Source organism: Engystomops pustulosus, chromosome 1 (genome assembly GCF_040894005.1).
Source record: "Engystomops pustulosus chromosome 1, aEngPut4.maternal, whole genome shotgun sequence".
NCBI classification, from domain to species: Eukaryota; Metazoa; Chordata; class Amphibia; order Anura; family Leptodactylidae; genus Engystomops; species Engystomops pustulosus.
Window position 1 is genome coordinate 147344638 of NC_092411.1, and position 15148 is coordinate 147359785.

General features: G+C 39.7%; 2 protein-coding genes across 2 annotated transcripts; one reads left to right on the plus strand and one right to left on the minus strand.

Annotated features, from left to right (window-relative positions):
• Positions 1-525: 525 nt before the first annotated feature.
• LOC140135140 (probable ATP-dependent RNA helicase DDX49) lies at positions 526-10158 on the minus strand. Its single transcript, XM_072156255.1, has 13 exons — positions 9901-10158; positions 8910-9033; positions 8318-8403; positions 8112-8233; positions 7529-7716; positions 3566-3706; positions 3378-3453; positions 2628-2704; positions 2341-2438; positions 2133-2207; positions 1752-1840; positions 1456-1527; positions 526-1207 (listed from the first exon to the last, which is right to left on the minus strand). Exons 1-13 carry the CDS (start codon positions 10013-10015, stop codon positions 1061-1063), a joined length of 1410 nt encoding a protein of 469 aa, XP_072012356.1. The 5' UTR covers positions 10016-10158; the 3' UTR covers positions 526-1060.
• On the plus strand, positions 10129-12530 carry LOC140135147 (coatomer subunit epsilon-like). The gene is made up of 4 exons (XM_072156266.1): positions 10129-10263; positions 11904-11966; positions 12048-12148; positions 12361-12530. Exons 1-4 carry the CDS (start codon positions 10165-10167, stop codon positions 12515-12517), a joined length of 420 nt encoding a protein of 139 aa, XP_072012367.1. The 5' UTR covers positions 10129-10164; the 3' UTR covers positions 12518-12530.
• The last annotated feature ends 2618 nt before the right edge of the window (positions 12531-15148 follow it).

Consider the following 15148-nt stretch of genomic DNA (forward strand, 5'->3'; position numbering starts at 1 on the left):
TCCCTCAACAATTCTGCAGCGTTTCATACATATGTTAAAACCAGAAGGTTATCCATGATATGTGGTTTGAGAAGTGGCTGTATAATACTGTATCAGTGTCCTTCTGAACTGATCCATTGGTGAGCCTCCACAGAGGAGGAAATATATTGGCATAAAAGTTGACTTCTACCTACTGCTGTAAGCAGAAGGATAATTCTCAAGATTACTTTAAGTCTCTCTCTGTGAGGAAACAGGGCTGCAGTACTGATTCTGAGGATTCAGCCAACATAGTCTCCATTGAGATTTAGCATGAAACTAAAACACAAAATGTCAAACTAACGTCCCTTTAATGATTTCCTTTCTAAAGAATCTTCACTGAAAATTAGACTTAAAAAGGTACCCAAATAACAATGGCAGCCCCAGTAATTGGTATAACAAAAATCCAGTTTTACAAGTGTGAGCATGGTAAATCTCCCTTTCAGGACAAAATTCTGTGATCCAAGTATTACTAGATCACGGACCACATTCATAGTAACTCTAAACAAGTTCAAAATCCAATCTCTTTATTACCAACAAGGGATATATTACAATATATACAGTCAAGAGAAAACAGACCATTTATAGGCGATAGAATTGGTATATGCCCTATTCACAGGGACCTCCCTACAATCAACAGAACAGTGACCTGAAGCACATTCATGGCCTCATCCCGTGAGCCACAATAGGAGGCCCAGAGACTGAAATGGAGCTTCATAAGAGTAGATCAAAGGGAGTCTATGGGAGACTAGCTGTACTGTGATCTGTGCTGTTAGTCCAAGCAGTACCCTGTGGATAGAAGGGGGGGGGGTTTAATTATAGGAAAACCCTAAAAGAATTGTGAAGGTACTGCCACACAGTAGCTCAAGTCAAATGCTGCAAACCAATTCCAGAATTTCTCATGCTCCATAACAGACAAGAGAAATTAAGGGTGTATAATAATATATCACTGCCGATCTTCTGTCCAGGTCCACCTTGATCAGTGAAAGCAGTATGGTAGACAGCTAGAGATTCAGTCATTGATCTGCTGAAATATGGAAGCCGTCTACTCTTGCTGTTTCTTCTTTTGCTTCCTGCGTATTTGATCATCTTTTTCTTTCCGAATTGCATCCCGAATGTGCTCCTTGAATTTTTTTTTTTGCTTTTTGAGTTTCTCAAGCTCAGCTTTTCTTTTTGCCTCCAGATCAGGATCCTTGGGGAAAATATAAAATAGTAAATTTTACTTAAAGGGGTTGGTCACCTCGTGTTTTTGTCATGCAAGTGTAGGGGCAGGATATGAGGTAATTTACCAATATATATCTATTAATAGTTCTGCACCACTTTATTGATATGTAAAGTGAAGCCTCCTGGCTTTTACCTCATCAGTAAGACATTCCTGACCATAAAATGGCTGCAGTCAACCCAATGACTGAACAACAATATCTCCATTAGATGCCTTACCTTCCCTTCTAAAATGAGCTGCTTCCTTTTGTTTATCTCCTTCTTCTCATCAAAGTCTGTACCTTCCAGTCTCTAGGGGGCAGACAAAATGCATGTCACCATTTAGTTACCAATGTGCTACTTTAATGTACATTTCACAGGCTTCGGGATCATGCTCTTGAATATGTGCATCCCTTGGAAACAGGACGAATGTTGGCCTGAACCAACGCGTTGCACACAGTGCAGAGTACAAAAGATCTCGTTGTGGCGAGATCCTGATCAACATTGCCGTAGTACACATGGGGCCTTATACTTACAATTTCACATGCCCGCCTGGTGACATTCACTTGGGTGAGGATATTGAGGACTTCACTTTCTTTCACTGCATATTCTATTAGTTTCATTTCTGCCCATTGAGAAACATAAAATAACTAAACGTCCTAGTGGCACAGTTATTTAAATAAATAAGATAAAAACAGGTTAAAAAGAAACAAAAAAGACAAATCATATCTGAAAAGATCAGCTAAGGTGCATGTTCCCTTATTCTAAAAACTGCTGAACTCCTTTCAGATTGTGGCAGGTATAGAAAGGGAACAATCCCTTTCTAGTCTACCTGCTTATAACATTGTCACATACTTATAGGAGCCGGTCAATTATAGAATTTTAAAATGTATAGAAAACTGTATAGAGACACTCACTAATCTGTTCTTCTATAGAATGTACCAGGTGGATGTCATATTGAGTCACCAATGTTATTGCCAAGCCACTTCGCCCTAAAATATACAGAAAAAGTAAAAAAAAAAAAGCAAAAAAAAAAATTAAAGGGTGGGAAAAAAAAAAAAGACATTCAAGTTAAAAACCACAAGAGTAGGGCTATTGGTAAGGGAGAGCATAACAGAATCGTACCTGCCCTTGCTGTTCGGCCCACACGATGGATATAGATCTTTGGCAAGCCTGGGGTATTGTGATTGATCACAACCTGCACTGTGGGAATATCCAGTCCTCTGAAAAGGGAAAAGAAAAGTTATTCCATCAAATTATCTTTTGTACTCTTTAGGGTAAATAGGCTATTCAATATGCTAGATTCTAAATTGAGAGAATCAACCAGACAGATGCCAAGAGGCAGTACCCTAAACCCTTGTCAGGAAAAAGAGGTGAAATAGGGCACTAAACTATGTCATGTGTCTTCTCACCTTGAAGCCAGATCAGTGGCAATAAGAATCTTGTAAAAGCTGGATTTAAATCTTCCAAGAGCAGCAAATCTCTCCTTCTATTGAAAAACACAGAAGTTCAAAGTCAATTGCCATAGTGCTACATTACACATGTAAATTGCACATTTACCTAAACATGAGCCAAACACAAGGAAACATACTGTTTCATTTTGTGTCAAAAAGCTAAGCCAACTAATAGGAGGTGCAGAGAATAGACCGCATTATATACAATATTGGATACATTTGGTGTAGCATAAAATGGTCTAGAAATTGACCCAATAAACCACTTCCAGTATGAGGAGAACTTGTTGAGCTCTCTTAAATCTCATTTCAATGGGGATCTTCAAGGGGATGCCACCACGCCGAGTCATAAATGAAACATGAACTACGAGCTGTTAACCCGTATGGTAACATATTGGTTCATTAGGTTAATTGGGTTAATTTCTGCCTAAAGGTCCCAATCAAGGCACTTTTGATCAATCTGCCCTGCAGTTTGTATATACTATAACTATGCTTCAGCAGTAGTTGAAGTGCTGCGGCTCTGCGGCCTGTTCTATTTGTTTAAATGGTGCAGCCCAGGCCCTTTTACCCTCTACGGTCAGATGGTAGACACAGCTAAAAATAATGATAAAGATTGCTCTTCCAGAATTGGTAGAACAGCATCTAATAATTATTCATAACAGCTTGAGTTGGTGAAGGAGGTAAAAAAATGTGCAATTTGCATACAAATACCTGCTTCATCATTGAATGCAAAGCTATAGATGGGAAATTGAACCTACGGAGCATCATGTTGAGGATCTGGCAGTCCCTGAAACATTAAACAAAGAACATTTTTAGATGTAAAGATTGTTTGAAATGATGTTATTAACATTCATAGCAGTTACATAAAAACTTTTACCATAAAACATTTCAGATCTTACTTGCAAGTACTAGTGAAGATGATGATGGACCAATCTTCATGTTCATCCTGGAACTTCTGGATCAAATGCACCAAATAAGCATCTTTCACTTTCTCGGGTACCAAGAGATATTTCTGGTCCAACTGCTCCACTGTCTTCACCCTGAAAAAAAAAAAAAAAAAAAAAAAAAGCAAATAATTGACAATGTATCTGGAGACTAACACAAAAAAGGAGTCCAGCACCACATAGAAACGGTAAAGCAACTTCTTTTTTATTGGAAACTGCATACATTCCAAGCTCTCAAAGGACCGAAACTTAAAAGAGATCTATCATCAGGAAAAGGATTTTAAACCGAGAACACTCGGCTCTTCTCTTAGCTTCTTATTGCCTTGTTTTTACAAAAAAAAAGGCTTTAAAAAGTATTCAATTGAGCCAAAGAGGCTCTGGGCTCCATAATTATTAATTGAGCACAGATACCCTCAGACTCATTTGCATAATTTTAAAGTCCTTTTTTTCTAAAAACAAGGGTATAAGAAGCTAAAAGAAGAGCAAATCCTGCCAGAGGGAACACACACCAGTATAAGTGTGCTTGGTGTACAGCTCCTGATCTTGGTGGCAGATGCCCTTTAAAGTTTTACTCATGGTTTTAAGTGCAAGTAAGTGTAACTAAGTGTTTGATCCTGTATAAAACTACATTCATGGGCTCAGGGGGGATTACAGGTGGTAACAGGGGAGTGGTAGACCATCACAGGACTTCCTATTGTAACCAGGTTAAACTAAGATACATAAGAGACAAATACATGTAATCTATAAAACTCCAAATGTAATATACAACACATACCATAGCTCCTGTGGACTGTCATGTGACCCCTTGTCTGGCCAAGGTGTATGAAGGACTTGTGATGAATCAGATGGGGTGGATCAAAGGTCTGTCAGACACGATCAGCAGACAGAGAAGATGGAATACAGGCAGTCCCCTGGATATGTACAAGATAGATTGCCAACTTATCATGTAAAATATTAATTGCCGTTCTGGTCGACACACCTCCGGCCTCTGCTACTTCGCGCACTTTAGTTCATCGATCAGCCAGTATCATGTCGTGGAATTTTTGAATGACTTCCTTGGTAACCACATCTGTCGGGCTTCCCGGTTGCTCCTCATCAAAAACAGATATTCGCCCACATTTAAATTAGTTGAACCAATATCTAAATGTGGTCATAGATGGCGAAGTGTCCCCATAAACAGCATCCAACTTTGCTTTTATCTCCTCACATTTTATTCCCATCCAAAAACAAAAAGCAAATTACTGAACGATACTGCTCTTTTTCCATCTTATCAAGATCAAGGATTGTTCTAAAGTTGAATTTGTATGCAAGTCGGAACTGTATATTCTTCAATAGTAACCCCAGACAAATTTTTTTTGGTCTCTGTGACAAATGGGTTTTAAAAATGTTGGATTGTTAAAAGAACCAATAATCCAAAAATTGTGTGTAACCAGGGGTAGTCTGAAAGTCAGGTGTTCTTTAGTAGGGGACTGCCTGTACCAACAAGAGGAAGAGACCTGAAGAGAAAACTTTAACATGGAGACCTAATGGAGGTTTTAAATGGGGACCACAGGGTCTCAACCTTACACAATGTTTCATTATGTGTTATTAATGCTCTGATCAGGAAAGGTTTACTCTATATATGCTATATTCCATTTTCTTGCATAGGATTTATAGATGCAGGGTTATCTGTATTTTGCAGTTATACTGTGTATTACTGATGTTTGTCGTTTATAATTCGGTATAGCAAAGACTAATAACATGTATAACTACGTACTACAGATAACCCTGCATCTATGTACCATATACATTTGAGTATAAGCCGAGGCCCCCAATTTCAACACAAAATACCTAGAAAATGTATTGACTCAAGTACAAGCCCAGGGTGAAAAACAAATTGGTCACAACTTCAATCAATAACTTAATGCCCCAAGCAGCCGTCCCAGTAATGAAATGGCCCAAGCAGCCCCCCCACCAATATTTAAATACACTGCAAGAGCTTCCCCAATAATGAGATGCCCTTTGAAGCCCCTTGAGAACTGCAAACCCTCGTTCTGCAGCGGCTCTGACTTGTTGATGCACTTTGTCCATGCATCAATGCTGGAAGCATCAAAGGGCAAGTATAGGAGGTTTTTTCTTTTAATAATATACTCGTGTACAAGCCGATATATGGCAACTCCTTTATTAGAAAAAAAACACAACACTAGTGCAGTTCCCAGTTTCCATGTATTACCCATCTTTACTGGTGTATGCAGAACAATGGTGAAAAACACAGTACATAGAAGGGAATATAGCAGATATAGAGTAAACTTTTCCTGACCAGACTAAGATGCCGTTGCGTCGAAACGCGTAGATCTTTTTATTGTCCATTTTTGATGTATGCGATTTTTTCTAAATAAAGAATATTTTTAATGAAGTGATACGTGGAGGGGTATGAAGTGCTGCCAATCTATGTTTTTGCGAGTATCTGTGGCCCTGGAGGTAGAGGGTCTTTAGGAGCGTGCACCATCCCCCCCACAACTTCTGATGGAAAGGAGACTTCATGTGATTGGGTGAGCAATCAGAATATTAAAAAAAAACATGATGAGACTATCTTAGCTTAAGACCCTGTTCCCAATAGGTACATCCAGTAGGTCTCTCTGTTAAGCTTTCTCTTCAGGTCTTCTCCTCTTGCCTGTATTCCATCTTCTCTGTCTGCTCATCGTGTCCAACAGCCACGTGACCCACTCAGTCTGACTCAAGTCCCGTTTCCTTCATATACTTTGGCCAGACAACCAGGTCACATGAAAGTCCAGCGGAACACTTGTAGAACCATTATCTAATTAGGTTATATGTATTGTATGTTATATTTGGAGATTTATAGATGTACATGTATTCTGTCCCTTACGTATCCAAGTTTAAAACTGGTTAAAGTTTATTACAATGGGAATAATTGTATATATACATTCATACAGGATCAAACACATTGTTAGGTACTCACCTGGATTCAGGATTGGTACCATTGCCTGCTGCATTGGGGTGAGCTGTATCTATGTTCTATATGTATTTGGAGACTTTGTAGCTTTTTAATGAAAAGTATGGCAGGAAAAGTATAACATTTTTTCTATTAAAACAAAACTGTCTGTAAGTTAACCTACCAACTAAAAACAGTTGCTGTTGTCAGATTAATATTACAATATTTTACAAATAACTGTAAATATTGGAAGTTGTAGTATCTTTGTAGCATTGTACACGTCATCTCAGACTCTTTTTCACAATTCTTAATTAAGAGCCAAAATAATAAAATCTATGTTCCAATGCAGGCAGTCCCTGGGTTACATACAAGATAGGGTCCATAAGTTTGTTCTTAAGTTGAATTTGTATGAAACTCTATATTTTATGATTGCAGTTCTAGAGAAAAATTTTTTTTGCCCGGTGACAATTGGAGTTGATGGTGACGGTTTTAAATTTTTTTGCTGTAATGGGACCAAGGATTATCAATAGAGCTTCATTACAGACACCTTACAGCTGATTATTGTACTCTGGTACTAAAGTAAAGCATCCAGAGAGCTTCAACAGAGGGGTCCGTCTTTAACTAGGGGTCGTCTGTAAACAATTCAGCTGTGTACGACGTATAGTGAATAGAACCCTGTATTGATTTATTGTTCTATTCAATGTCTGTGGTACTTACAGATACACCCAAGAACAGTCTGTCAACCTATTGACACTGATATGACTCCACAGAGTGTGTTCATCTCCACTGTATACATAGTAAACTACTCTTAACTAAGATCAGTTCTAGCTCATACCTCCAGTAGATAACATATGTTTACCATTAGTTTTCAATTTATGGTATCCTCCTCCATAAAGAAAAAAAAAATGATCAGACATGCGAATGTGGCCTAAGAAACCATAAGCCGAAAATCTACAGCTTCTTGTCATATAAATTGAACTACTTACTCTGAAGTGGACTCCCAGAAAAAAGGCTTGTTCATTGCAACAGATTTCAACTCCTGCAGGGTGTCAGTCAAGGTTGCACTGAAGAGAAGAGTTTGTCTCTTGGCAGGAATTGCTCCAAGAATCACCTGCAGCTCTTCAGTGAAATCGGTGCAGCCTTGTTCCAAAAGACGATCTGCCTCATCCATAACCTAGAGGATCAAAAATTATTAAAGGTGTTGTCAGGCACATCTGGCACCCCCCCCCTCCCCAAACCAGAGGAAAAGGGACCTCATTCTCATTAGTCAGAATGGTATCCCCAATCTTGAAAACATGGGACAACCACTTGAAAAACTCAAGAATAGCATGTCTGTATTATTCTTGGGCTGGCTAGCTGGAACTGAATAGTTTACTAGGGATATTCTTCCACTCAACCTCTCCACTCTACTCAACTCCAAACTGTGATACAACGGGGTAAAATTACTATGGGCTTAAGATCAGTCAGAACAGCAAAGGTACTTTATTCATAAGGGGGAAGGGAGGAATACTCACTGAAAAATACTTTACATGCACATTTTCTTATAATTTCCAATGTCCCACAGCTTACCAAAAATTTTATCCTTTTCATGCTAAACGTGTTTGAACTGCGAATGTGGTCAGCCAAACGACCAGGTGTAGCTATGACAACATGCGGCTTTTTGGACAGCTCCAATGCTTGTGAAACCATATCTGTGCAGAAAGAAGTGTAAACTCAAGCTGAAAGCATTTCACACATTTTACTATAACCTTGGAACAAAAGAAAAAGATACATACCCATTCCACCAACAATTATACAGTCCTTCAGACCCAGTGGCTTGCCCAGAACCCGAAACTGCTCCGCAATCTGATATGCCAGTTCACTATAAAGTACAGGATACACAAGGGGTCATGTACTTTCGGTGGTAAAGTTCCAGGATGTTAACTATGTATTCCAGCTTAAGTTATCTCATAACCAACAAGGGAAAACTACAGCTTGGGGGTAAGACGGTTAATTGTACAAATTGAAGAAGGACAGACTGAAAATGTAACAATTATCAGACATGAATAGCCACCTATTCCAAGGTTTAACGCCAGTGGATCATCTGCTCGTAATCAGGTAGCTAGAAGATCACAAAATACATTTGGAGAACCAACCCAGTAACTAAGTATATCATCTGTTCAGAAGTAGAAAATGACTGCAATGAAAGAATAGATCCTTGTAGTATGCAGGAGTAATATGACCCTGCCTGAATTCTATAAGAGACAGAGGAGAAAAGTATGGAAACAATGCACTGTGTGAACTAGGACAATATTATACATCTTTGTATAATACGAGGCAGAATCAATGGTTCAGCTGCATGCTGATGAGAAATTATTGTGGTCTTACCGGGTGGGTGTGAGAACCAAGCAAAATATTCCATATGGATCTTCTGACAACTTCTGAAGAATGGGGAGAACAAATGCAGCAGTCTTGCCACTACCAGTCTTTGCGCAGCCCATGCAGTCTCGACCTTACCCAAAAATATGAGGTTTGAATAATCAGCAGCATGGTAATCATAATATTTATACACAGAATTTTTTTTCAAACAATATAGTAAAAGCTATTTTATCAATGCATGTAGAGGTTATTTAAACTGACATTGGAGAATTGAAGTCCAATTGCCTGTATTTGCCATCTGTTATAAAGTAGTGCATGTCCTTGTCATATTTTTTCATAGATCACTTAGAGCAGTGATGGCGAACCTTTTAGAGATCGAGTGCCCAAAATGAGACCTAAAACACACTAGCCTTTCCCAAAGTGCCAACACGGCAATTTAGGCAGTAACAAAGTTATTGCTACCAGAATCTTTGAGCTCCAATCCGACCCTGTCCACAACTCCTCACTCTTCAGACAGGACCAGGCAGCACAGAATGGGTCACTACTTGGACTGCCTGAGACTGCAGGAAGGTGTCATGTCAAGCTCTGTGCCTGGGAGACAGCCCGTGTGCCGACAGAGAGGTTTCCAGGTGCCATCTTAGAGCATTTCAGAAGTGTCAAAGATAAACTATTCAAGTTGCTAATGGAAATGGAGAGGTCAGCTTTAATTTTATAAACTGCCGTGTAAAAATGAAAGCTGTGTTCCGATTGGTTGCCATGAGAAACTAGAACAGTTTTCCTCTGACACTTCTGATAACCTCAGTGTGACAGACCATAGTTTATCAGGATCTATGAAAAATGGATTGTAGACTAGCGCGCGTTGAAAAACAACGTGAGTTTTTAAAGCTGAAACAAGAGCCTTCAAGGTCAGCCCATTATTATGCAGTGTAGATTAGTAGGAAGCAGCTTTCCTTGCTTTACTAGAGCCATCTGGGATACATTGATCACAATCAGCACGTACCCTCCAGGATGGGCGGAATGCAGTTCTCTTGGACTGGGCTCGGTTTGCGGATCCCCATCTGCATGCATTGCTCGATAAGCCACCGTGACAGCCCCAACTTCATGAACCCGTCCATCTCTCCAAACACATGTATCCGCTTCCAGCACTTCCGGTATAACCCTCTACCTCATCACATCGGGACTCAGCAGCCTGCGCAGGCGCAGAGGGCAGGTGGGCACATGCGGAAGTCTGGCAGTGCGGTCGGGTGACGTGTCTGCTTTAGAGATGGCCGCACAGGGAGAAGTGGACGAGCTGTTCGATGTGAAAAACTGGTTTTATATTGGCAGCTACCAACAGAGCATCAATGAGGCCCAGAAAGTGAAGGTAGTAGTAGAGCCCATTACTATTTCTGGGGTGTTGTGACTGTATTTATTCTATGAAATTGTGGTATCAAGCTGAATTATGGATTACTGGATTAATTATGTGTTACTGACTGGCTCACAGCAGTGCAGAGGGTTTCAGGAGGTGGATTTAATCATTCAGTTAATATGCTAAGTTCATTTTTGGCAACTGAAAAGGGATAAAAGAAATTAAAGGACACCCACCATCCTGACAGACATGTTCATTACTTTTAGGGAGTGTTCACACAATGCGTTGTGTTTTTTGCTGCATTTTTGACGCAGGCTTCAGCCTTGATCTCTTGCTAAGGTTACATTACGTTTCCACTGCGCCTGCTAAAATGCAATGTAACCTTAGCTCAGGTTAATGTCACAATATAATGCAGCAACTTTAGACCACAGGACTGGGTCTTAGGAGAGACCCTAGGGAGAAGAGAGATGCGGTTTATTACCCCTTCTCCACTCCTCACCGCATCGTGCTGAAGTAGCGTAATGCGTAGAGGAGCAGAGTCAGCACTGTTGCCGGCAGTGGCTGCCAGGTCTGAAGGGGTTAATCAAGCCACTGGTCCAATCAAACCCAGTACAGCTCTGATCAACTTTAGCAGTCACGGGGGTTGTTTCCCCATGTAACTGGGGCTCTTATAGAAGCCCCAGTTACAGGGAAAAATTTGTAATAGAAAAAAAAAAGTCAAAATGTTCCCCGGGGGCCTTTTATGACCTCATGGGAGACATATACACACATACAAAAAAGAATTAATAAATATTCATAAAAATACATTCGCATACATATCCACAAGATATGCCACGGATATCCAATGGTTCTGGGACCCTTTAGAGAAAGTCATACAGTCCCAGTTCTCATGATAGAAATGACCCTTTTAATGCATAACTACCATATTATATTTGTAATATGACTTCTTAATAACATAATGAATTAATCAACCTGTTTTCTAATTTGCGGCAGCGTAACTTAAAGGGGTATTCTCGTCTGGGCACTCACATTCAGTTTGATAAATCTGCCATACATCAACATTTCTTCAATTTGATGTTATTAAAAAAAATGTTCCTGTGTGAAGATAATTTCTCATAAATGTAGTAATTTTGTCCCTTAGTAACGAGATGGCTTCCTCGGATACGGCCACCTCTGCTGGAGGGATTACATAAAGAAACTAATTGTTTTTGTATATAAAATGTCCAGGAGTTACTCCGTGTCCCACAGCCGTCCTGTGGTAATGATCGCTGAATCCTGGTGGTCAGACAGGACTCAATAGCGCAAGTCTGGCCACCGCTGCCAGAGTGTGACGTGGTCGTATCCGAGGAAGCTATCTGGTTTCTAAAGGACAACATTTATGAGAAATTATCTTCACACAGGAACATTTTTTTTTAATAACATCCAATTGAAGAAATGTTTATATATCAAAGAATAGTGAAACTGAATGTGAGTGCCCAGACGAGAATACCCCTTTAAATATGCAGGCATTAGCCTGTCAGACATGTAAAATATAAGTATGTGGAATGAGATAAATTGTGTGAATTATTTGTATTTTGTTAACTTCAAAGTTCATGTATTGGGTTCTCACACTTGACATTGAAGATTTTAATTGGCTTTTACTCCTCTTTTTGTAGCCTTCAAGTCCAGAGAAAGAGGTGGAAAGGGATGTGTTCCTGTTTCGGGCATATATAGCACAGGTAACATGATCTTATCATTCTTTCTTGTCTTTCGACCTGTTATTGTGTCCTCACTGAAATCTCTTTCATTCTGCTTAACAGAGGAAGTACGGGGTTGTTTTGGATGAGATTCGTCCTAATGCCAATGCCGAGCTGCAGGCTGTTCGCATGTTTGCGGAGTATTTGTCCAATGAAAGTCGCAGGTATTTGTAAAGTTATTATTTATGTTTATCAGTTCTGGCCCTATAACACGGATGAGTTCTCTAGTATGATGTCCTTACATATGCTGTTTGTTGGTCAGATTGCTGGATATTATGCTGTAAAAAGCATGAGAGGAGAAAGTACACATTTTTATATAACCCCTAGGCTTTCCCTCTCTCTTTTTTTTTAATGTATATATTGTTTCCTTTTCTAGGGATGCTATTGTCTCGGAGCTTGATAAGAAGATGGCTAAAAGTGTTGACGTCGCCAACACAACGTTCTTGTTGATGGCAGCTGCGGTTTATTTCCATGATGGCAACACAGATGCTGCTTTACGTACTCTTCACCAAGGGGAAAGCCTGGAATGGTAAGTGGTCAGCGCATAAACCCATCATATGTAATATATGAAATATTCTGTCTTGTGCAAATGCTGTCAATCAGCAGCATATGAATAGCCAGATTTGCCTCTCTGCTACCACTCCTTATCAACAGATATTTATATAAACTATTGGAAGAAAGCTAACTAGTAAGCGCTTAATTAATCGTGATATTGCAAATCTAGAGAATTGTTGCAAAAAAAAATTATCATTATTCTTAAAGGGTTTTACCCCATTAAACTACCACTCCCCCTCAGGGGATGAAATGTCCTTTCTAGAATTCCCTCTTTTATGTGAAATGTCACCTGTTTACCTATCGAATAAATATTTCCCCCCAAAGTCAGACTTCTCACCTTATTTCCACATGAGATGAGTCAACTTTAGTGGTTGCGAGGGTAGTTTCACTTTAGAAACCTATATCTTTGGTTCAATATTAGGGTACCTAGAAACAAGCTTTATGTATTGTATAAATAACGGGAACGGGACTGCAGGCAGTTAAAATATAGGTGGGAACTGGATCTTTATCTGCAGCTTGCATTCCAAATATGTCTTTAGCTGTCGGTATCTCCGGTCCTGCAGCTCACAAAGTCATACACCTGAAGTGTCTGAAGTATGAGATCCGTATTTTATTAAGGCCCCCCATGCACACTGCCATCCCCCCTCCATATTTTATTAAGGCCCCCGCCACATACACAAAAGCTAAATTTCGCTCCTTCCCTTCTCAGCCCTGCTGTGTGGCCAGCCTGTCAATTATTGGGATGCGTGATTGATCCGCAGAATGATTTTTGGGGTGTTTGTCTAAAGTGGCATGGGTTGGGCACAATATATTAGGCATCAAAATTACATTTTTGAGATAAAAATGCAATCTTTACTCTGCACCATTTACTTTGCATTAGATTTTGGCTAGCATGTTGGGGGTTAAAATGCTCACCACAACCCCAGATAAATTCTTTGAGGGGTCTAGTTTCCTAAATGGTGACATCTTTGGGAGTTTTCTATTGTACTGGTACTTCAGGTGCTCTTCAATTACACTGTGGCACCACAAAACATTTGCAGCCAAATTGGCCTGCCAAAAACCCAATGGTACAAACTCTGTTCTGGACATCACTGTGCGTCGGAACAGAAGTTGACATCCACTTGTCAGGCATTGCCGTACTCGGAAGAAGCAGAGCAAAAAATTTGGGATGTATATTTACCTCAAACTCCTTCTGAATGTGTCCATTTTAGGGCTAAATGAGAATAATCTTTTTCAAAAATTCTAATTTCAAAATTTTACAACCATTTTTGTTTGCTTCCAGAGAAAGATTTAAAGGGTTAACAGACTTCTTAAATGCTGATTTGAATAGTTTGAGATGCTATGTTCATAAAATGGTGTTATTTGTGGGGGTTTATAGTACATAATCCTTTATAGAGCACTTCCACACTGAATTGGTCACCAAAAATTTAAATTTTTTCCGAAATTATTTAATTTTTACCCCCCCCAAAAAGAAACTGATAACTGAAAAGACACTACTAACAGACTACAATGTCTTATGAGAAAACAGTCTCAAAATCACAGGCATATCTTAAAGTGTTGAAAAGTTATTACTACAGGAAGAGACCATGGTCAAATAAAAAAAAAAAAACTGAGCAAAGTACTGAGCCTAAATGTACAAACAGGCTGTGTCCTTAAGGGTTAATATTGGGTAATATGACCGTCTTGGCGCACCGACGCTGTTTGTGCAGTGTTTATCACCATTGATGGTACAGAAAAGGTTTTGAGACTTTCAGTAATTGAGTTTCTAAAGCTGTCACCAAGGGAAGGAGACCATGATCGCAATCTTCTACAGAGCAAGGCACGATGGACTTAGCGACACACGAGTCATACGTACACGATACGGATACTTGTGCTTTTTACAAACATTACCCTAGTAACCTGTATTGGTATATTAAGTGCACATGTGATGAATGACTGATGGACAAAGCGGGATGAATGAGTACACTGCTCAAATTTTGGTGGTAAGTGATAGATGCTTTCACACAAGTGTATGCCATTTTTTTTTCAGTCATGTAATTCAGCGCTGTATTTGCATGGCTTGTTTTAGCCGTAAGTGCACATATGTCACCGTATCAGTTGTATGTAAAATACAGTCGGTTTGAAAAGGATTGTACTAGCTTGATCAACCCAAAATCCTTGGAAACTACACGTACATACGGAAGCATACAGTGCACAACCTTATGCACACATATTATTAACATTCCCTTAGGCTACTATGGGGTGTGCAGAACGGAAATACTGGAGAAAACAGGGCATGCTCTATATTTTTTTACGTCTCGCTCACAGTATGGTGGGCAACATGGCCATGTAGATGGATAACCGTATTGCCCAGTGTAGTGACCCTTATGGAAATGGTACAGGACGGGTAGCACATGGCCGTTTTAATAGGTTAGTTTGAAATGGCCATAGTTTGGAGCCGTGCAGCACTCTCACCACTAGAGGGTGCTGCAGATATACACAGATCAGTTGGAGTTGGACAAGCAGACTCATCTGTGTGATCATTTGGTCAGTGTCACATTCCTCTCAGTCCTTGTGAATCTCTAGTGGCGGACAATTGTGTTGGGCAATTACACTACATGAGACAGAAC

Bases quoted from the DNA above. Each gene is read 5' to 3' on its own strand.
- LOC140135140 (XM_072156255.1), bottom strand. From the start codon at position 10,015: ATGGACGGGTTCATGAAGTTGGGGCTGTCACGGTGGCTTATCGAGCAA. The intron at 9,034-9,900 runs GTACGTGCTGAT...TTTTTGGGTAAG, and splicing joins CATTCCGCCCATCCTGGAGG to GTCGAGACTGCATGGGCTGC. The intron at 2,208-2,340 runs GTACGATTCTGT...TGTATATTTTAG, and splicing joins GGGCCGAACAGCAAGGGCAG to GGCGAAGTGGCTTGGCAATA.
- LOC140135147 (XM_072156266.1), top strand. From the start codon at position 10,165: ATGGCCGCACAGGGAGAAGTGGACGAGCTGTTCGATGTGAAAAACTGG. The intron at 10,264-11,903 runs GTAGTAGTAGAG...CTCTTTTTGTAG, and splicing joins ATGAGGCCCAGAAAGTGAAG to CCTTCAAGTCCAGAGAAAGA. The intron at 12,149-12,360 runs GTATTTGTAAAG...TTCCTTTTCTAG, and splicing joins TTGTCCAATGAAAGTCGCAG to GGATGCTATTGTCTCGGAGC.